Source organism: Rousettus aegyptiacus, unplaced genomic scaffold (assembly GCF_014176215.1).
Source record: "Rousettus aegyptiacus isolate mRouAeg1 unplaced genomic scaffold, mRouAeg1.p scaffold_m13_p_17, whole genome shotgun sequence".
In the NCBI taxonomy this organism is placed as follows: Eukaryota; Metazoa; Chordata; class Mammalia; order Chiroptera; family Pteropodidae; genus Rousettus; species Rousettus aegyptiacus.
The window spans coordinates 2,168,905-2,191,338 of NW_023416292.1; the positions used below are offsets into that span (position 1 = coordinate 2,168,905).

Below are 22,434 nucleotides of genomic sequence, written 5' to 3' on the forward strand. Positions count from 1 at the left end.
AGTGAAGAATATCACATTATCTTCATCCTGAAATTTAGAGTCTGCTTTAAGTGGCCCTGAACCTTGTATTTTGTCTTAGAACCAACTCCTCGTCTTAGGTCTCTGAAATTTCTAAAGCAAGAAATAAAGCCACTTTGGTCTCTTTTGAACAAAACGGACAAGGGGATACCCAAAGCACATGCCAACCCTGGCCTGCCCAGGGCCCTCTTCACCTGAAGGTCCAGATTGAGCTGCTCCCAGAGGTCATCGTGCAGAGCAGAGACCTCCGACTCCAGGTTCTCATACTCGAGGGTGCTGCTCGTCAGGGCCTGTGCGGGGGAGGGTTTACTGAGAGAGCTGATATTCTGGTCTCCTAGATTCCTCCTCACCCTGCCACATGGCCTGGGGCCATGGAGCCTAAGGTCTGGCAGGTCTGGGAAGAAGAACCGGCAGGCCAGGAGGAGAATGCTCAGGGCTGTGACATTCTGGTGACAGCTGAACACTAGCCACAGCCCATCCTTCTGCAAACCAAATTAAAAAGAAAAGGGCATCCTCTCCAGACATGTGGATAGGCCAGAGCAGGTGACATTCCTTCCTCACCCTTCTGCTCAGTGCGATTAAAAATAGAAGACAAAAGGAAAGGACCCGGAGGGAAGGTGTTTGCTCTCTGGAGGTTAGAGCCTGACCTCCTTTCTGGGCCACATTTTCCTGGGGCTTTTGCTGCAGTCCCTCAAGCTATTACCCAGACACTTGGTACTGTAATGTCTGCCCTGTGCCCACCGGGAAATGACCAGGACAGCGGCATTGCTGCCAATGTCCTGGGTCTGCAGGGGAGAGGACAGAGGTGGGCAGCAAAGGTATTGGAACAGCTGAGGAAATAAGTGACCCAACTTCGCACTGTCCTGAACAAACCTCGGTGCATGTGTGGTTGGTGGGAAATTGGCCAGTGTTCTTGGTGGACACTATGGATCGAGCAGGCTGGCATACTGGCTGCCTATTTGCAAGTGTTAAAGTCTTTGTTTATGCCCTTCCCAGAGGAGCATCCTGCTATGGCCCTCCAAGGAGAACAGGAATAGGAGAGCACTGTTAAGGGTGGAAAATTTTCAAAAGACCAACTTCTGCTTCCATTGTTTAATGTTAATCAGGGTGTAGTTCTAAGAGATATTCTGTGCAAAGATATGCTAATGTTAAGGGTGTAGTTATCCTGTGTAAAGATATGTGAATGGCCAGCCTCTAAGTCTGTAAACCTGCTTGCTTGCCTGCTAGAGGGGGTTTGGGGATTTTTAAGCTATTCCTTCTAGAGGCTCGGGGCTGATTCTCTAGTGGGGAGAGTCAGTCGCAGGCCGGCTAATAAAGGCTCATAATTAATCTCAATTGGCTCCGAGGGTCTTAAATTTGATCGCACCACAACAAGCACCACCTGGCAGGGCAGCTCTGCCGCCAGATGCAGACCCGTGTGCGGGCGGGTTACCGTGGTCGCCTGAGACAGCTCCACTCGGATGTTGATGAGCTGGTTCTGCAGTGACTCTTTCTTGTGCAGCAGCTTCTCTGGGTAGGCGGGCTGGCTTCCAAACATCTCCAGTTCCTGGTGGGTCCCCATCAAGGCACTTTCCAGGCTCTCCTGAAGGAAGGCAGTGGGGAAGCTATGAGCAGCCCTGAGATCTCCTCTCTAGGACTGTTAGCAGCACAGGCCTGAGCCCTAGAGGTTCAACCAGGTAGCTTGTGCTCACTCTGCCTAAGCTTCCCCAGGAGAGCTTCAGCAGGTCTGATTAAGGACAGGCAGAAGTTCAGGGAAGGTGGAGCACTGTCATTTTAGTCAGGATGGAGATAGCAGCCCACGCCTTGGTCACACCAGCCCCCAACGTGCTCCCGCTCAAGGCCACCCTTTGGCTCTCACCTTCTCAGCTCGGAGCTGCTGCACCAGCCGGTCCTGCTCCCTCACCACCTTGTTCTGCTCACACAATTTGCCCAGCAGCTTCTGGGGTCCCAGGGGAGTTGGGGGGCAGGGAGGGAGAGAGAAGGGGGTGAAGGACACAGTTTGATGGGAACCTGAGACTTGGGCGGACAGGGCCTAGCCTCTGGATACCGCCTCCATTCCCCTGCTGAGGACCCCTGGCTCTTCACCTTGACCTTGGAGACTCCTGGAAACAGGAAGATGGTCTTTACCTTGGGAGACGCCCAAGTACCCATTGGGACAGGAGGTGTGTTTATTTTCCGAGGAAGTGAGTCAGCCTGAGGGAAGCATGGGCTGAGAGCCACACAGTAAGTCCTGTCCTCCTACAGCTTCCAAGTCATGAGGGTTGAAGACAGAACATGGCCTGGCCTCCCAGGTGGGTATGGACTTGGGGCGTAGGCAGGGTATCAGAACACGTCTCAGAAAATCTGTGAGCAATGTCAACCGGGTTCTTCAGTCCCACAGGACCTGTTCTCCCCTCCTCCCTCCAGGGTCTCAGGACAGCTGACACCGGAGTCCCTCAGAGGTCTGGTTCTTGCTTGGATGGAACCTCTCCCAGGCCAGTGGTGAATGGGAAGAGGCAGGTCAGGCCAAACTTTTCTGGAAAGACTTATGCTTTCCTGTGTGCACACTTTTATTTGTGCCATTCCTCAAATACCCCGGTGGCTCCTTCCCACTGAGCCAGATCTTACCCTCTAGGCCTTTTAGTTCAAGGCCAGCTCACATGCTACCTGTTTCGTCCCTGACCCACCAGCCCACCTGGTCTCACTGCTCCTCACTCCTATAGAACCTGTTATTGGGGCCTTTCAGTACGTGAATCATATGCTGCCACCTACTGCCACCTGGCCATCTGCCACTACCCTGAAGCTCTGTAAGGGCAGGAATACGGTCATGCTCTTTCCAGTTAGCTAGGGACTAAGCCATGCTGGGCACAAAGTGGACTGATCGACCGACCTTCTACCAAAGTCTGTGTTCCTGTGACAAGCAGATCCCAGTGCTGCAGACAAGAGGGGCCTAGACCTCAGTGGGGAAACACAGCCAGCGTGGGAGGCAGGGCTGAGTAAGTGGGAAGAATGAGAAAAGGCGAATGAGGAGGCACGGGAGGGATGCTGTCTTTGCAGTGAGTGAGGACATGAATCGAATGTATGAAGAGCCACAAGAAGGAGAGAGATGGATGGAAGAGAAGCCTTGAGGAGGAACTCGAAGATGAAGACAACAGCGGGAGGGGCCGGAGTGGACAGAGGGAGCAGGAGAGCTGCTCTTACATCTGTATCTTGCTCGTTTAACTTGTAGGTGTGCAGGCTGTCCCGGAACACTTCTGGGTATGCAGGGACCTGCAGGAACATGAGACCGGTTACTGCAGCCGACGACAGAAAAGGCTGTGGGGGCAGGAAAGCTGACAGCTCTTGCTCTATTTTCGCCAGAGACCATGGTGCATCACTCCTGGCGGCTTCGGTTCCGGGGCCCTGAGCTGAGCCAATTCTTTGTCCCCTGGGTGGGAAGACCGGGATGGCCCAATCTAGGCTCCATCCTAACTGTCCTAGGCTGATTCTGGAGATAGAGATGCTGCGCAGCTCATGCCATGTACCTCTTCTTCCCTAAGCTCTAGGATCTACTGCCGAGGACTCCAGGGATATGTAGCTCCTAGGTGGCTTGTTGGTAGCAACCACGAGAACAACAGTTAAATCCTAGCTGATTTTGGAAATAAGACACAGGAGAATGGAATGAGCATTGGAAACATTTAAGAACAGTTGCCAGTCACAGGGCTTGTGCCTAAACCAGGACTAGTATGAATTCAGAAGTGTCTCTGGGTCCAGCACATGCTCCGTGCCCTGGGTGACACATCTGGTAACCACAGCACAGTCTACATACCTTTGACATTGGATGGTTTTGTATCATACCCCCATGCCCTTAACCCCAATAATGTCTGTGAAGAAGATACCAAATACAAAATAGAAGTCCTAGACATTACAAAGCAGATTTGTGATCCTTGGCAGGCATGAGATGTCGGTGCTAGCTATTTTGATGGTTTGGGAAATGGGCCTTGGGTTTATCCATGAACATGGAAAATGAAGGCGACACAGTGGAATTAAAGGAAGGAGAGCAGGCTGAGCCTGGCAGATGAGCGGGTTGGGCAGAACGAGCCCCATCCCAAACAGGTTGACTCGACCATGCACAAGCAGCTGAATGATGTTGACAAGGACCATGCTGCCAGGCAGAGGTCTTACTTGCATGAAGAGTTGGGCCCTGGGGGAGGAGCTCTCCACCATGCGATTCACCATACTGATGAGAGTCTCACTCTCACTCATCTGCAGCAGAGGAAGGAACGAATGATTCAAACTCAGACCCACATAGAGATGTCTCCCCCACACCCACCTGCGCTGGCTTTCCAGGAAACAGGAAATGGCAGCTCCCCTTGGGGATGCCAACACTCTTTATCTGGCCTTACCCATTGCTCACCCCTTGTGAACTCCATCTCAGGACCAGCACTGAAGCTGCCCTTGAGGAAAGGGCACGGAAGGGAGCCGGGAGGCCACTGTGCCCTTGCTCCCGGCCCAGTGACACTCCCCCAGGGTGCCTGAGTGTTGTGGATCACATCCACATTGGCCAAGGTCATCATTTCCTTGCCCCAGCTCTCATTTCTCACACTGCTTTGGTCAAAGACCACATAGGCAGTTGCAAAGGCCAATCTTCCAAAATTTGAACTAAATGAAACAGCTAAGAAAAAACACCTGGGACTTGCCCTTTGGATGGGCCTTCCCAAACATATAGGCACAGGTCTCTCTCCCCAGCCCCTGCCCACCTCTTGGCTCTAGAGTAGAAAGGATTGCTAAACACGGTTTCCAGAGCTGGGCTGGTAGCATCCATGCCGATCTTGGATGATGCTAGGGAGCAAATAAGGAGGCCAAAACAAGCAAGCCATGTTAAAGGGACACCAGATATTGGAACACTGCTCTCCCAACACATTATGTTATGTTTCAAGAATCATTAGAAACATGGAGGGGAAAGACTATTTGCCAAATGAAAAAGAAAAAGAAAGGTGAGGGAAGGAAGGGAGGCAGAAGGGAGGGAGAGGGGGAGGAAGGGAGGGAGGACAAGCCAATTAAATCAACCAGAAATGTCATCATTTCGCCCGCTGGTTCCAGTGTGACAGCATCAAAAAGTGAATATATTAGGGAGTGTCCTTGGCTATGTCCCTTTAACTTAATTCATCTCTGCGGGAATAGGCAGCAGAAGACAGAAGAAAGTTTGCAGGAAAAGCTTTTTGGGGAGGAGAAGTGAGTAAGGGAAAGAATAAGACCACCATAGGGAAGATATTTGGGGTCATGGTTCAGGGAGCCCCCACATTTTTTTGCCCTTGTCTTCCCAATCTCTTTTGGACCCACGTGTATTTTCCCCATACCCCACTGAGAAGGGAGTCCAAATGCAGCCTTACACCTGTGTGCTATGGACAGGGCGAGGACATCACCTGCCCCTATTTGCAGCGTCCACAGCATTTTAAAAGGCTTTCCTAGGATCTGATTTTTCTACTTCTTTAGTCCAATTGGAATTTTTTCCTATGACATAAATGTCATTTAAAAGGCTTTGAAAAGAGCAGTTGTAATATGAGGTTTAAGCTTTGTGAAATAGTTAAAAGTCGATAGGACATCAACCACATTTTCTGTAAGGATCTGAACTCAAATTGATCCCTACCTTCCTGGAGTGAGAGAGATTGAGAGAGAGAGAGAGAGAGAGAGAGAGAGAGAGAGAGATTCCTGTGTATGGGGTGTGCATGTTTGTATATGTGTGCATCTGCTACCTGTGTGTCATGCTTGTATCCTGTATGTGAGGTGGTGTGTGTGTGTGTATGTATGTGTGTGTGTAGTAAATGTCTATGAGTGGAAGACAAGGCAGATCTACCCAACACATCAGGCTTTGAGAAGGCAAGGGAGGCCCAGGCTCTTCCTGGACACCCACTGATCTCATTCCTTTCCCAACAAGGGATCTAAAGCAATCAGGAGGGAAGCAAGAATATGCTTACCCATGTGTGGCTTTGGGGATCTTTCAGCCCATGCGGGTCTTGCTTTTAGAAGGATTCTTACATGCCATCTTCTCTTTCTCCAAAATGTTAGAATTTGTGAGAAAGCACCTAGCCCAGCGTCATATACATAGTGAGGGTGCTCAGTTAACATTTTGAGTTTTAGATGAAAAAGATCAATAAAATAATCATAGCAGCAACTACCTCTCATCGCTAATGTCTGACAAAGTGCTCTCAGACACATTCTTAGGTGATTCTCCCAGTAACTCTGTGAGGTAGAAAGAGCAGATTCTATAATATCCATTTTATGGTTAAGAAAACCAAGGCCAGAGAGACTGACATGTTCAAGGTTTAAAAAAAAAAAATCCTTGTAAATGGCAGAGCTGGAACTAGAGTGCAGTGTCTGACTCCGAGTTCTGGACTCTTATCACCTTTTAAGAACACCTAGAATATCTATGTGTGTCTAGGAGCAGGTCCTCTGAAAGGTTATTTCTGAAGTTCCCAGGCTAAGGGTCCAGTGACTCTGGGATATAGAAAGAAGCCTCAGAAAAAGGCAGTGCTATTCGCACTGGTCAGCTGGACGGCCAGGCAGGGGGAGCGGGACAGGGAGGAAGGGCTGCAGGGGCGCTGAGCCCCACTGCTCACCACTCCCCGCTCCGCAGCCCCTGCTCCAGCAGGGTGGTCGGCGCTCCCTGGACTGGGCACCACATGGACTGGGCACCACAAGCTGCTTCTGACTTAAACACAGAAATCAGTGCTGTCCAGGGCCCAGGGTCTTCTACAAGGATGAGCTGACCAAGACATCGAGGCCTGGTGAGATGCTGGTCATGTGGCTTGTGACCAGAACCACCAAAAGTCACAGCTATGTCCTCTGAGTTCAGGTTTATGGTTCTTTCTACAACTTTTGAGGGCACAAAACCATCCTGATGAGGTTCGACCACAGCTTCTTCATATGTTAGATATTTCCTCAGCTGCAAACTGGGTCAAAAGCTCAGAATCGTATTCTGAGCTCTGCTATGTGCTGGCTATGCGCCTTGGCAGGCAGGCATTTATATATATATATAAATTTACCTCTCTGTGCTTTAGTTTCACCAGTTATAAAATGAGGATAATAACAGTACCTATTTTGCAGGTTGTTATAAAGATTAAATGAGTTCGAATCTGTAGAGTGCTTAGAATGGTCCAGAGCACGGAGGAAGCACCCAATCACCATAGCTGCTGCCATTATTATTACTATCATTATTATTTCCACCACCACCCCAGGCCGCCTCCACAGGACAGTGCGTGCATGGTGAGGTCCCCCACTATTTGTAGCACAGATCTGAACCCAAGACTATTTGTTTAGATAAATATCCAGCATGTTGACCTCTGGCCTGCTTAAACCCAGGGAGTGTCGCAATCCCCTTAGCCTTATGAGGCAAGGCAGCCAATGGTTAGAGCCCTGGAGCCAGGAGTGAGGCAGCCAACCACTCCCACTCAGGCAACCTCATTGCCTCAGGATGCTCATCTGTAAACTAGGATGAAAACTCCCTCAGTCCACCATACTGAAACATGAGCTGTGGATACAAAAGAACTTCATGGAGGAACTGACAAATATACTAAATCAATACAATTTTTAAGTCATCCTAGGACAGGTCTATAGTCCTCAGTTTACAAACTGTGGAGTTTAAAAACAACCTGTGGAATACGATAGGATGATTTCTCAGGTTCAGGCTGAACTAAATCCTATCATTTAGGCTGAAGCAGGGAACTCCCTCTCATCTCTGCTACTCTCTAGCAAAGATGCAAATTCCTGCCTGTCCCCTGGAGGTAGTTCCAACTGGGCTGAACAAATAGGAGGTGGCGTTAATTATTCATGTGGTCATTTATTATTCTCCTTTCCCCAAGAAACTCTCAGCTGCCCTAAAGAGCTTTGAAGAGAAGGGATGTGAAGGCACAAACCAAAATATAAGCCACTTTGTTGTGTCCTGGTTGTGCCAACAAAGGTTGTCCAATGGATGGAAGATGAGGAGGGAGGAAGGAGTGGGTAGATGTGAAAGGAGCAGGGGTGGCAAGGGGGCACCAGCTCTGCCTACCTGCTGATCCAAATACTCTAGGTTTCTTTGCAACTGAAGGTCTAAAAGTTCATCCTACCCGGAGCCCGAGGCCCAACAGCAACACAAACAAACAGGAACAAAACAGAAACACAACAAAAGAAAACAATAAAAAGGAAGCAAAGCAGTTAAGAGTTAGCTGGGCAAGGACCACCAGAGGCCTCTCTGCCCTTGAGTTCTGGGGGAGGGAAGGCGTGAGGATGTGGGCCGGCACAGGAGCCACCAGCTGGGCACTCCCAGACCAGTGACAGGAGGGACACTCTTGGGCCCCCCTCCGTGGCTCCTAGGTCAGCCTGGCCCTCCCTGAAGCGATCTAGTCAGCACTTCTAGCAGCCGCTTCTGAGTTTTCTGGGGAAATCTGTTGCTTCTGGATGGGTGCATTTACCATGAGTCAAGACCATCAAGTTTGGACACTGGTGGAGGAGAATGAGAGGGTTGGGAGGAGCAGCCCTCCCTGACCCCCCCCCCCCCCCCAGGCCTCCTCTGCCCTGGCCTCCTGGTGCTACACAGGGAGAGGGGACAGCGCCAGGCCTTCTGAAAGGAGATTCTGCCTGTGGGTTCCAATGGTCCTCCCAACCCCTCGGGCAGAGCATCTGCATCTAGTTCTCCAGGTAGAGACAAAAATTCTCAGGAGAACGAATTCCAGAAAGAGACACAGTAGAGAGGGGAGAAGAAAGGAGGAGGAGACACAATATGGAAAAACTTTTCTTCCCCAGTCCCCAGAGTGACATTCCAGGCAAGGATAAATGGGAAGCGAATACTCTCAGCCAGGAAAAGGCTAGAAGGTCATGCTCGTTTTAGGGAGCTCTAGCCTGACTGTTCCCAGCCACAATCTGAGCCCCTGTCCAAGTCCCTCAGCATGATGGAGAGGAGGCCTGTTCCAAGGTCAAGAGGATCAGACTATTACATGCTTCTAGATCTGTCTCTGCTCCTTTGCCCTGTATCACAAATGAGAAGGGTTGTAACAGGCACCACCAAACTGTATTGAGTTAGAGTCCTGGACAACAGGGAGGAGGTATCCAGAGGCTGCTAAGAACCGATGGACCAGGCGTTGGGCAGAGAGCATCCCTGCGTGCGTCCACCCTAGTTTGGCCCACCCTGGGAAGAGAGGTCATGGGGGGGAGCAGAGGGGAAGGAGAGGACGTACCATCTTATCGTGGACCGTGGGGGGTGGTGGGTAGTTGTAGGGGAACAGTCCTGCAGGGACTGGTCGCCTGTCTCCCAGGTAATCATACTGGAAGAGAAAGGGGATTGGAGAGGTAAGGGGGTCCAGCCGGAACACAGACTTCCCCACCAACTGAAGTTTAAAGTTAGGGATGTTGGTCTACTGTTCCAGAGCAGATTCCAAATGAAAATGGACAGCATTTATCCAGTGCAATATCCAGTGCAATCATCTGTCTGGGTCCTCAAGATTTGAAAACACAGAGAACCCTCTCCGCCCTGTTATACAGAATTAGGGATCCTGGCACAGTCTGGGGACGGGTACAGAAAGCAATGTTCCTCCTCAGGGGGCAAAGCAAGTCCTCCAGGACAGCTCTCCTGGGGATGAAACCACAGGGCCCGTGGCTCCCTGGGCAGCGTCCCCGTTGCTGCCAATACACAGCCCAGGGTCCCCAGGTCCCAGATGCCCCTGTTTCTCGACTTCTCAGCAGATGGTCTCAGGCTTCTGAGGTACCACAGGGGTGAGGAAGGAGGGGAAGGCTGGTGGCTCACCTTGGGAGAGCTGATGGATCGCCTCATCACATACGCAGCGGGGTCAGCATAGATGTCCTCACTGCGAGGCGGCAGCCGCTCGAAACGGGCACTGGGGGAGCGGACAGGGGAGTAAATGCGTGCGTGGCTGTAGGTGCCCTGGCTGGGTGAGCGGGGCACAGAGTGGGACCGGGGCTGCAAAGACAGGCGGCGCAGGGAGCTGGACGTGGCATCCAGCTCATCATAGTAGACTGGCTGCCGGGAGGGGCTGGGGATCCAGACGGTGCCGTCCTGCCGCCCATAGCCGGCAGGCTCCTTCCAGCCGCCCCCATTGCGGAAGGCGTGGCGTTTGTCCTCCAGGGCCCAGGGTGGGCTGATCCGATCATAGGCAGGCATGGAGCAGATGCTATCCGGCCGCACCCCCGGTGGGTAGTACTGGTAATCGTCAGGGTACTGGGAGGCATAGGGGCCATAATACTCAGGCGCCCTTCGGGACACAGGGTAGAACCTAGAGGGACTGAGAGAGGGGACAATGTAAGGAAGCGGACAGAGTGGGCACGTCCCCACCCATCCGCCTGCAATCCAGCCCCACCTCCGCATCCTCCAGCCCAGAGTGGGATTTGACCAGGTGAATGGTGCCTCAGGTTGGCCTTGTGAGCACGCAGAGTGCCAGGTTTGTTTCAAAGGTGCAGAGAAGAAAGACCCTGTCCTCAGAGCTCCTCCCTCAATCAACTCCCTGAAACCCAAAATTCCGTTATTCAGAGCTTCCATCTTTGTCTCTTTAAAATGGAATACCCCTGGGAAGAAACTTTAAGCCTTATTAGTTGTCTCTATCTCAATGTGAACCAACTTATCAGATCCTGTCTAGAGAGGCAAACAGAAGAAAAAGCTCCAGTGTACCAGGCACCTGGAGGAGAGGGATGGAGGAGGATCAAAGGGCAGCTTCCCTGATTTTATGGGACTCGCGCCAGGAGAGGCATTCTCCCTAGGGCAGGCCAGAGGCCCCAGATGCCAGACCACTCCCAGCGAGCAGCCGTCCTGAGGCTGTCACCTCCAGTCCCCCAGCTGCCCAGACCCCAGGGAAGGCACCCCTCTTGCCCCGATGATGGACTCCAACAAACATCTTTAAATCTTTGAAAGTCAGTCACTAGGTAAAGGATTATATTGGTCCAGAGGGAAAAAGTAGGATCAATGAGTTGCAACATTTTGTTACTTTTCTCTTTTTAAAACTGTCTATAAACATTGGCTTCCAAACAATAAGAGCTGTTTAAAAACGGAGTGAGTTGGCTGGGTGGTTGGTGAATGTCCTGTTGGTAAAAACACTGGAACAGAGGATGTTGTAGGAGGTTGGAAGCTGGAGTGGACAGATGTCTGATGAACAACTTTAAGACCCCTCCCTATGACTGTCTGGCTTTCTCCTGGGCTACCGAGCCTCCCTGTGGAGAGGCCTTGGGTGCTTTGTCGCTTCCTTTGAAGGAAGTCGACAGAGAGAGCAAAATCAGGGGCAGAGGGAGCCACGGAACACGAAGGATTTGGGCCAGCTGGGAATCCTGGAGTTTTCTTGGTTTCTCGACTCAGCCAGGCTCCACGGTTTCCAGCAGGGGATGCCTCTCACGTTGCAACTCCAGCCCCAGCCCATAGCCAGGACGGCGCCCCAGCTCCACCCCTGCCCCGCACAGGCCTCACCTCCGAAGGTCTTCAGGTGGGGGCACGCCCCGGCGCAGGTTCACCCACTGCTGAAGCTGATTCATGGAGCTCTTGCGCTGGGCGATCTTGTCGGGGTTGGTGTGTGGGGGTAAGCTCCGCCGGTGTCCCCCACTCTCGGGGTCCTGAGGCGGGAAAGCCGTGCTCCCTGGCCGGCTTGGGGAACTATACTGCCAGCCGTTGGGTTGGGTGGGCCGCTCACCACCCCCTGGGACCCTTGGGCCATCGGGGTAAGGGCTGCCCGGCTCTGAGGCTGGTTCCAGTCCAGCTTGGATGCCATTGGCTTTCACCAGAGGCTCACTCTGGACGTCGGGCCTCTCAGGCCTCCTCTCTGCCTTCTCACAGCCTCGGCCGTCACCCTCCCCTCGCGTCTTGGCCTCTGGCTCAGGCTTGGGGAGGCTGTTGTGGGGTGGCTGGTGGTGGTGTTTGCTGGGCGGAATGTTCTCTGAATCTGGCTTCTCGTGGCTGCAGGATGCCAAGGGAGATGTTGTAAGTGACTCCAGCCCAGCATGGGGTTGGGTCGGGGGTAGTAGACTGGGAAGGAGAAAAGGAATAGAGAAGGATGGGCAGGAAGATAGCGATGGGAACAGAATTTAGTGAATTACAATTCTCTTTCCTAATTATCATAAAAAGTCATCCGATCCTGCCTGTGTGATGTGCTCATTTTGCCCTCCAGGACTTCTCCCATGGGTCACTCTCCACTCCCTCTGCTGACCTGCCTTGAGCCCAGCCTTTGAGCTATGGCCAAAATCAGTCTCACCCAGCCTCGGTCTCCTTTATAGTCTGTCTCTGATGCAGTCCCCCAAATGGGTATACACCATACTGAAGTTTCACAACAGCAACCACCCCTGATGTCCCCGCCCTCTCTCCCATAGAAAGTTCCTTAACATCCATAAGGCTTGGGCTCCTTGATTGGATGGGGATAACAATGCCTGCCTTCAGAGGGCTGCTGTGGGATCAAACATGGCCGGCACCAGGGCAGAAGGCTTTGCCTCAAACTTCGCAGGCATAGAAACATGCTAGTTCCCTTCTCAAAAACAAGCTTTTCCCAGCACTGACTTTTTGTTAGAATATGAGCTCCATGAGGCAGGAGAATATCAGAGGATATCAGAATTTTCCTCCCTTGTTTTCTTAGCACCTGATGTAGTTCCTTACATACTTCCTACATATTTGTAGGAAATATTTATTAAATGAATACATGAACTTCTGGAAGTACACTTAGTCAAAGCAAAGATGAAATCTCGTGACAATGTTCTTCCTATATTTTCCCAAATTCAACACATTCGAGCATCCTTGTTGAGATATTTCTTGTAAACATTGCTTAGATATGTGAGTAGACTTGGGGTCTATACTATCACACTTCCGTCTAGATCCCTGTTAACACTGAACTTGACTCCACACCCGCTTAAAGCGGAGACGGGCGCTGAGACTGCAGCTGAGGAAGGGATGGGAGCGGCCACGGACTGAGTGTTCGCAATGTGCCAAGCATGTTATCTACTGCCTAGACCTTACAACGACCTATGAAGTGGGATTGTATTATATGTGGGTTCCCAGGGGTTAGTGACTTATACTAGGGTTGCGCTGTGGGCAAGTGGCCAGGTTGGGATTTGAATCTGAGTTCACCTTTCTCCAAAAGCTGTGTGCTTGGCGTGCACAGCCAAGAAAAAATAAGCAAATAACCCTGGTCTTTGGCTCCTGGCTCAACGGAACCTGGCTTTTCCCTTGGCCTCCACCTGTTCATGGAGAGGGTAAGGAGGTGGTCAGGGGAAGGAACCACCAGCTCTGAAATCGCTCAGCCAGGCGCCCCACTGGGATGCAAGGAGATGGTTTACAGTTCTCAGAGGTTCAAGCCAGCACACTGGGCTCAGCATAAAGTGAAGCACTTCCTCTCTCCTTCTCTGTTCTCTAGCACTCCCCACGCCCGGGCCCAGGACCTTGGCACTCACTTATGACGCACGGCTTGGGGCACAGACTTCTGGGCTGGGGGGATCTGAACTCGGGCAGCCTCCCCCATGGCCTGGATCCAGGCTTCCTGCTCCTCGGAGCTCTCGGCACTGAAGAAGTAGGTGCGGACCCCGGCATGCTCAGCCTGTGGGGAGAGGCAGTGCGTGGAACTAGCTCCGGCCTCGTCCACCCAGCACACAGTCACCTGTAGAGAAAAGAGTGGGTGGTCAGAAAGGCTGTTCCCTTGGCCTGCAGTTCTTTATCCCACAAGGAGCTCAGGAGCAATGTGAGGAGGGTGGCCCAAAGCCATCCCAGGTGTCTGCTGTGGCTAGCTCTCTGGACACCACTAGGCAGCCCAGGTAAGCTTACCTGTCCCACCTGAGGTGATTATAAGTAGGAGGGACAATTACCACACCCAGTCTCCCATCGAATTGCATCTTTGACTCGAAGGGCAATTACCCGATGTCTGGGAGAGATGCCCCCTAGCACATGCCAATCTCTTGGCCTCTGAGAAGCTAGCACTGTCTCTTCTGTGCAGAGGGACAGCCAGACCTCTCTCTCCATGGGCATGCAAGGGGCATGCACAGACAGTCAGAACACGCTACCTAGTTGGTGGCCGAGAGCAGGTGCAGCAGGCGGGAACCCAGAAGAGAGTTCCTGTCCAGAGGAGGGGTCCTCACGCGGTCAGAAGGAGGAGAAGCAGAGAACAGGTCAACCAAACACCAGAGGGAGAGACAGAAGATGACGTGGCAGGAATGTTAAGGTACAGACAGAAGTGGGAGCTATTCGGATTATCCCCTTCTACTCCGTGTCACCATTGGGACACAGCACCCAGCAATGCCCAGTTCAGCCCACCAGAAGAGGGAGCTTGCACCAAGGGAATTTCGAATTTCGGCTGGTGGTGGAGAGAAGTCGGGCATCCTGGTGCTAACCCTAGCTCAGTTCCTGACCAGCTCTGGCTTTAATTTATTTTACTATTGAATGGGGAAGGGTCTACCTGGTGAAACTTAAGGTTCTTAGTCCACAAGGAAAAGATACTCCAGAGCTAGATTCTTTTGGGGCCCTCAGCATGGTTCCCAGGTGAGACCTTCAATCTCCCAGAAAAAGCAAGTAGCCTTGTTTTCTCCACTCAGCATGAGAGATCCCAAAGTTATTGAGTCTCAGACAGAAACCTCATTTTAGCCTCTGATCTCTGGGTGCCAAATCCTGGGTCTCTGGGTTTGGAAGGAGAGGAGACAGGGCTCCTTTGACCAAGCTCCAGAGCTCTCCTAAGCAGCAATGTCAAAACCAACACCCTCTGAATGCTTTCCTGGCTGGACCTTCCCTCTACTGCAGCCCTTCCCTCTGCACAGGCTTTGTTTTTGACAGGAGCCCTTACCCAGTGTGGGTGCACCCTCCTTCTTTAGGGACAGAGATGGGTCCCCTTCCTCTGGATCTGCCAGTCCCTACCCTGCACCAAGGGGGCCCAGCATGTCAGCAGAGGTAGGGAGGTGCTGAGGAAAAGCGGTGGAGTTGTGAGGCCCAGGCAAGTCACAACCTCTGGGGTGAACACAGGGTTATCACAGAGGAGACTCATGGGTGTGTCCTGTTGCTGGTAGAAGTGGGCAGCAAATGAGTTAAGTTAATGAGCCTTCTGTGAGTACACAGCTCTGCTCTGGGCACCAGTCACAAGAAAAGTAAAGACATGCTTTTTGCACTTGAAGAGCTCACAGACGAGCTGGTGGACACAACATGCCAACATGCCCTTGGGGAAACAGGAGGGAGAAAAGGCCTGGGAACAACTGTTGGCTAACGGGCAAAAAGGGGAAGGCAGAGAGCTGAGGGCAGGGGGCAGGACAGAGCAAATGATGGGAAGTGGAAAGGGGACACCATCCTGGAACCAGGAAAGGGGACCAGAGAATTGAGGGGGGTGCCCCAGTGGGGTAAAGTCCACCGAGCCGTGGGGCTGCGATAGGAATAGGTTAAGGCAGGCATTCAGCAGTAGGCTAGGCAGGAACAGTCATGGCTCATTATCAGCCACCCAAGAGTTTCACTTGGTAGTGTAGCAGGACAAACCTCCCATCTGTCTCAGCTCCCCTCCCTTCTCTAGGGAAGGGCCGCTGATCAGCCACAACTGGAACCCTTTGTGACACTGAGCACAGCCCTCTGAGTTGGGTTTAAAGAGGCAGTAAACCCCTTGGATGGTGGGGAAGGAGGAGAGGGGCCGATGGGCGCAGAAATGACATCTGGGGTTTTGGCGGGTGCATGTCAGTCATCAGGATGCTGATCCGATGCCTACTGAGCTCCGAGCTGGCGTATGCATGTGTCTATGCACAGGTCTGGAAGGGAGGGTACAACAGGCTGTCTGACTGTGTGGGCGTGTGTGGGCTCCTGTGTACATCAGGGTTGTTTGTTGTTGGTTAAACAGCCTGTTCCTATTTCCCCAGCTAGAACCCGGCTCCCTGGAGCCAGTTTTATTAATTGTTCATTCTGTTCACACCTCTCACACAAGGACCCGGGGAGTATGAAAACTAATTATGTGCCAAAGCAGTCCCTCCTTGCTCCCCAGAGCAGCACCTGTGTATGCTGCCTGCCTCTTCTCTGCGGCCAGGTGACCGGAGTCCGAAAGGACAGAAATGGGCAGAGTCTCTGAGGCTTAGGCACTGACCTGGCATGACCTGCAGGTCTTAAAACCATGGCTTTAGGTTTTCAGGGCCTTGGACAGCAATTGGGAGAGAGAAATCTTTATACTAAGAAAATACATGGTCAACATCAGAATTTCATATTTGAAAAATGAAGAGGAACCTTGGATCTTTACATACAAAAAGGGCCTGGGATTTTATTGTTTTAAATGGGTCATGAATTTTTAAATGTGGAAAAACCCTGCCTAGGATGAGTCAGCTGCAGCCTTTGATGGGTAGATCCCCAGGGTTCTGAAGGAGCCTCACTGAGCAGGCCTGTGAGGCCCAGCTTCCTGGGTGCTCACTCTCTGAATTGTCTACATGAGGTTTTCTTCTCTGGACTGTAACGAGACTCAACTTCTGATTTTCTCTAGAGATTAATATTTTGATAAGTTTAACTGTGGGTCTAGTTCCCTGGGCCCAAGGTGGGGCGGAGACTTTCTAGAAAAGACCATACAGCAGCCCCCCACCCCCAATCCAGCCCATTACTCCCGCCTCTGCTGCAAGTGGTCTCCCTGGTACCAGGTGCCTGGTCACTGGGCAGAGGGTCCATGGGCTCAGGACACAGCTGGGCTACATTTATCGATATTTGTCCTAACATGGCTGATACATTCCTTCCTCCTCCCCCAAGAAAAACTGCAGCATCACTGAAGCGCATCTCTACTGGCCTCACCCTGGGGAGAATCACCCACCCGATCCCCGAGGAAAGAAGAGGGGGTCCTGGCATGGCCTCACTTTAACCTTACGACAGCCTGTACCGAGTCCAGGTGCCGCTGCCCACTCCCTCCCTCCGCCTCCACTTGAGACTCCTTCGGGAGGTGGCTCGTCCATCCCCCTATGCTCTAGGAGTGCAGGCCTCCCCCCTCCATCTGACCTGGGAGAAGAAGGCCAGCTGACCTTAAAGGTGTGTTTTCGGCTGATGTTGTCCGAGGGCTGCACCGCAGCCACCCGGAAGCTCAGGAGTGGGATGCTGCCCAGGATGCTCTCCTCCTTCTCATCTGTCAGGAAACAGAGGCACAGGCGAGATGTGTGTGCACACGTGTGTGCACACAGGGGGAGGAGAGAGGAGAGGATCGGCCCTATTAGATAAATAGCAGCTGCTCATCCAGGATTTGTCAGGCCCTCGTCACCACGCAGGCATGCTCCCTGGAGCGAGGGTGCTGGGGCGCACAACGGCTCTGCAGACGTGCTCCAGACACAGGGGCTCTGGAGTGAGTGGGAAGGAGGGCGCCCCACTCTCGGGGAGCTGACGTTCTAGTACACAAGGAAGCAAGTAAGTCAGAGCTAAAGTTTTGGAGTGGTCCATCTCTGTCGGGCGCTGTTCTAAGTGAAATGCCTTCATGGATGTAGCCCTCCCAACAACTCGATGAACAGGTACTGTCACTGCCCCCATTTTAAAGGTCAGGAGACTGAGACACAAAGAGGTTAAGTAAAAGGTTACTTAACCGTCCAAGGTTACTGAAGTAGAAAGTCGTAGACTGCTCTTTGAATCCGAGCTGACATTCTGAACCACTCCTCCTACGCATGGTGCCTCTCCACACATGGTGCCTCTCCAACGGCCACGCACGTAACAGGCTAATGACGGGATAGGGCACGGCGGGGGAGACGGCCCCATCTTTGGCTCTGGCTCCTCCGGGTCACTGTTTCTCAGGTTCTCCCAGGCACCCAGCAGCTTGCTTTGTCCTCTCCTGACACAGACCCTCCCTTTTCTGTGCCCGCGTCTCCGCAGAAAGACGTGCCCCTACAGGGCCTCCTGGCCCTCTGGTTCCTGGATCAGGCTAACAATCAGGCTGTTACATAATTCATCCTGGATCTCCAAAGGAGCCTGATGGGTTAGCTAGTCTGGCCCCCAGCTGTCAGCAAGAGGTCGGAAAGGGTAGGGTGCTCTGTGGGACTGGGGCAGGGGGGGCGGAGGCAACTGTGAAGCCAGGGCAAGACTCTCCCCGCTTGCCCAGGATAGCTCCTTATTCCCTGGGCTGGGGACACTGTAAAACCCTCAGATAGGATTCAGAAGAACTCTCTTAGGGATTATAAACTCTACTTCTCTTCTTACTCATCACCTGCACAAGACACTAGGCCTACCTTCCAGTTTCCTGTGCCTCAGCCAGAGAAGGGCTAAGCCAAAGGAGCAGGAGAGACAGGTTGGGGACCCAGGGCTTCTTCAGAAAAGCAGAGGCTGTCCACCTCTGGAGGAGACAGACCCCCTGTCTAGTCCTGTCCAGGCCTCCGTTTAGGGGGTTTCCTAGGAGCATCTCTCGGTGGCCAATGACCCCTATCACAATGCACCTTGAAGTGCTCAGCTGTTTAAGGGTCTGTCCTCACGCCAGGCCCAGAGTCTCTCCTCTGCACAGAGCCTGGCTTTCCCCAGCTTTGTCCAGTGCAGCCCTCTATCCTGGGGCCCAGCCTGGGCACATCTTTCTCCCCCAATGTTGGGGTTTCCTCTGTGACTGGACCCTTACTGATTCTTCTCTTCAGGGTTCAGATGGCAGCAACGCGGGGCACAAGGACATTAGCGTTGTGGGGGATGACTGGGTACAGCCTTTGTTTGCCTAAGTTAATGATTCACTGAATTGCTCCCAGGAGGCCAGAAAAAGTCAGGGCTTTGCCATTCCCAGGGCATGGAGGGGCATGGAGGGGCATGGAGGGGCATGGAGGGGCATGGAGGGGCATGGAGGGGCATGGAGGGGCATGGAGGGGCATGGAGGGGCATGGAGGGGCATGGAGGGGCATGGAGGGGCATGGAGGGGCATGGAGGAGAAGGGGGCAGCCTCTCTTTGCTGCGAAGTCATTGCGTCCCTCTCTTCCCATCAGCGTGACAGGACCACCACTCTCATCAGCCTCACTGGTTCCGTCCAGCACCCTCCTCGACACAATGTTGCTGTATATATTTTTAAATACTCTCCTAGAGACTGCTGCATCACAGTAAACCGATCTTTGCTCTGCTTTTTTTTTTTTTTTTTTTTTGAGAAGGTTGCGAGTGAGTGTTGGGTGGGCAAAGAGGGCAGAAGCTGGGGGTAGTCATTCATTCCACACTGGTGGAGCACCTCCAAAGTGCCATCACTGTTGCAGGTACTGTGGATACAGCAGTGCCCAGAATGAACAAAAATCGCTGCCTTCACAGATTGGATGTTGCATTCAATAGGACGGGAGGCATACAAACTGCGGTTAGTAGGTGACCTACTAGTAGTGACTAGGGACCTTCCTCTCTTCCTCCTTTCCTCCCTCCTCCCTAGGCCCGGAACTTCACCATCTGTCACATGACAGTTCAGTTCACTCCCTGTATCACCAAGCAGGACCTAGGACTGTGCCTGAAACCCAGTAGGCACTCAGTATATACTGAATGTGAGTGAGTGAATGTATGAGAAAGTGAGCTTTGTCTTTATCCCACTGTGACATCCCCACCGGTGACAGAGACTGCAGGGGAGAGGTATGCCCCAGCCCAACTTCCATCCAAAGCAAAGCCCAGCTCTCCGGCAGAATGGAAAAGAATGGTGAGCCCTGGCTTCCCACAGCCCCCACCTGCCCGGGGGCAAGCTCACCTTTATAGTAGAAGAGGCAGCGATCCACCAGCACGAACCAGCGCTTGTTCCACTGCTTGACCCCAGAGCTGGCCTGCAGGGTACATGGAGAGACAGACAGCAGGGACCTTAGCTGGGCGTGAGCGAGGGGGAGGTGGCAGGAAGGGTCATGCACTAACTGCAAGGACATCCTGCCTCTGGTTGCAGCTTGGCCACTAACGAGTTGCAGCAACCCTCTTGAGACCCCACATGCAGAGAACTGACATTGGGACATCGCCTGTGACCTTCAGTTCTGTCCTCCTGGGCCTCATTGCCTCCTTCAGGGAAGATGAAAAGGGAGAGAGCCAGAATGAGTGAGCAGAGGGCAGGCAGGGACAGTGGCGAGGCCAGTGAGGGGAACTGTTAGACCCCAGACTTAAAGGACACATCACCATCACCACCCTCTTTCGCAGCAAGAGGGACCTCCCAAGGATGAGCCAGTGGGTTGCTCTGATCGGGTGGTTGACCTAACATATTTCAAAATCGTTGTATCTGCCTATCGATTGATCTAGTTGAATTCCTAAATACAACGCTAATTGTTCTGTGTCATTTGGAGAAGATACTCAACTTCTCTGGGCCTTCATAAAATTAGGACATGTGAACACATACCGAAAAAGACATGGACCATTGTAGGCACAGAGGAATTACAGTGCTATGAGAGGAAAGCACTGGGCATGGTGGACAGAATGGCAGAGGAGGCCTCACCTGTTTGAAGAGCCAGCCCGCCTTGCTGACAGGTGCACTGGGGTTCCGCTTCATGGAGTGTGAGCGCTTCCCAAAGGCAATGGCCTTGCGAGAGGTCCGGGTGGCCTGGCAGGCAGAGAGAGAAGCTGGCCTGACTGCCTCCTTCCCCTGCTTCCTGCTCCACTGGCGAGGGGAGCAGCTATATCTCTCCTGGCCTACCCCGAGGCGCCCTCACGCTCAAAGGCCCACGTGTGGGCCTTGGATCTGTTACTAACTCAAGTGCATGCATGGCTTCTTAAGTCTTTGGGGTTTTTTCTTATTTCTAAAATAGGACTCAAAATACTAGTCCAAAATAATAGTCCTCTCTGTCTGGCAGTGCTGGGGACTTTTGGGGTTTTCTTGAGAAAATAAGACTTTTCATTTCACTCCTGGCCTGCCCTTCTTCCACTGTCCTTACTCCCTACCCCTTGCATCATCCTTTCTAGAACTCATTCAACTGCAGGTAGCTTCCCTACATCAGCATTCTCTCAGAGTTCTGCTCATTCTCAAATGTCCAACACACCACAGAGCTGGGAACACCTGCACGATGTTCTCCTGGCTCCTTATTGCCATGTGCACGCTGTCGTTCTTCCACATTCTGACAACGGTCTCTTTCCTGAAGCACCAAACATCTTCCTTCTTCTACCACGTAGCCCTTATTACTATCAGCTTTCAGATGATCCTTTTGGAGTCAGTCATCCTTTTCATTTTAAGTCTTGCCACCACCGTGGCACCGCTGTTGTCAAGGATGACCCATCTGATGCCCAAACTTCATATGACCTTGATGTCCTCAACTCCAAAATCCTCCACCGCCACCCCAGACTGACTCCCATGGCCACACCTGAGACCTGGACGGCCCCTAAGTCCTTTCACTGCTAACATTTTCAATTCCAGTGTTCCCACCTTCTGAACACAACATTCCTTCCTTTGGGCTTTCTCATCCTGTCGCTCAACTGCACAAGCTTTTCTACTCCACTGGGGCCCCCAGCTCCTCAGTTCTTCCCTTTCTCCTGGATCCATCAGCCACCTCCTGGTTTTAGTTATTTCCCTGCAAAACCGAGGCTCTGTGGTAGATCAACTGCAATCTCAAACACCCCAACACCCCATGCATGGTCTTTCTGCTCAATCTTCTCTCAAAATCCAAGATTAATCAAAGTACCCACCCCCCCACACACACACATACACGCACTCACACACACACACTCACACTCATAAGAAGATTATGGTGCTGTTGGAGGAAACTCCCATTGCAGTACAGATGAGGCCACTGCAGATCCACGGCCCCCAGCCCCAGTTGGGCTCAGCCCAGAGCGGCATTGCCACTTCACACCCCCACCGTTCTCTCAGGCCCACAGCTTCCCGCTCTGCCCTCCCCACATGGACCTGGGTCCTCCTCCACAGAGAAAACTGAGGTTAGCAGACATGCACTTCCTCAATTTCATACCCTTTTACCTAGAAAATTACTTCTCTTACCACTATCTTTGTCTCTTTCCCTCCAATGTCAAAAGAAGAAGCATTGTCCTCCTTTTAAGGCTAACATATCCAAGCCACCATCTCTTCTGACACTGCTCCATCAATGATCTCCTCTCCAATCCGTCTTCAGCTTTTCTTTTTCCATGGGCTTCTTCTCTTTGGCAAACATACTCAGATATTTCCTCCTTAAAGCATCCCTCTCTCTGTCTCTCTCCCTCTCTTTTCCTCCCTCCCCTCACGAATGCCTCTGTAACCTATGTCTGCTGTCAGGTAACACCTTCCCTCCCTTCCCTCTTTCTCTTCAGGGATGAGCTACTGGAAAGAGTCTTGTTCCCCTCCTCCCACTCACTCCTAAACCCCCTCCCCTTCTTCTGTGAAATGGCTCTTGCAATGTCATTGAGGTGAGGCTGCTCAGTCCTCGACCATTCTAAAGCACTGGACAACATTAACCTTTCTGTCCTCCTTGAAACTCTTCTTTTGGTTTCTGCGATGTTGCTCTTCCTTTTCAGTACCTCCATCTGTGGTCGCTCCTCCTCAGTCTCCACCCGTACTCTAAGTGTTTGGGGACCTTAATGAAACTTTAATCCTTTTATTCTTGTTTATACCATTATATGCTATTCCTGTAATCTCATCTATA

The 22,434-nt window shown here is 52.2% G+C and overlaps 1 protein-coding gene across 23 annotated transcripts in view; it reads right to left on the reverse strand.

The window, feature by feature from the left end:
* Window positions 1-22,434, reverse strand: part of PLEKHA6 (pleckstrin homology domain containing A6) — a 115,200-nt gene that overhangs the window by 17,071 nt on the left and 75,695 nt on the right. For 11 of the 23 annotated variants that reach the window (XM_016140013.2, XM_016139977.2, XM_016140050.2 and 8 more), the window contains exons 4-16: window positions 20,307-20,411; window positions 19,584-19,656; window positions 16,942-17,042; window positions 13,387-13,589; window positions 11,423-11,974; window positions 9,758-10,253; window positions 9,192-9,278; window positions 8,027-8,080; window positions 4,162-4,242; window positions 3,199-3,267; window positions 1,877-1,957; window positions 1,451-1,600; window positions 213-308 (exon numbers count right to left, since the gene is read on the reverse strand). In XM_016140013.2, the coding sequence (XP_015995499.2) occupies window positions 213-308; window positions 1,451-1,600; window positions 1,877-1,957; window positions 3,199-3,267; window positions 4,162-4,242; window positions 8,027-8,080; window positions 9,192-9,278; window positions 9,758-10,253; window positions 11,423-11,974; window positions 13,387-13,589; window positions 16,942-17,042; window positions 19,584-19,656; window positions 20,307-20,411 (2,148 nt within the window). The other 12 variants (XM_016140033.2, XM_016139986.2, XM_016140145.2 and 9 more) reach the window with 10 other exon arrangements.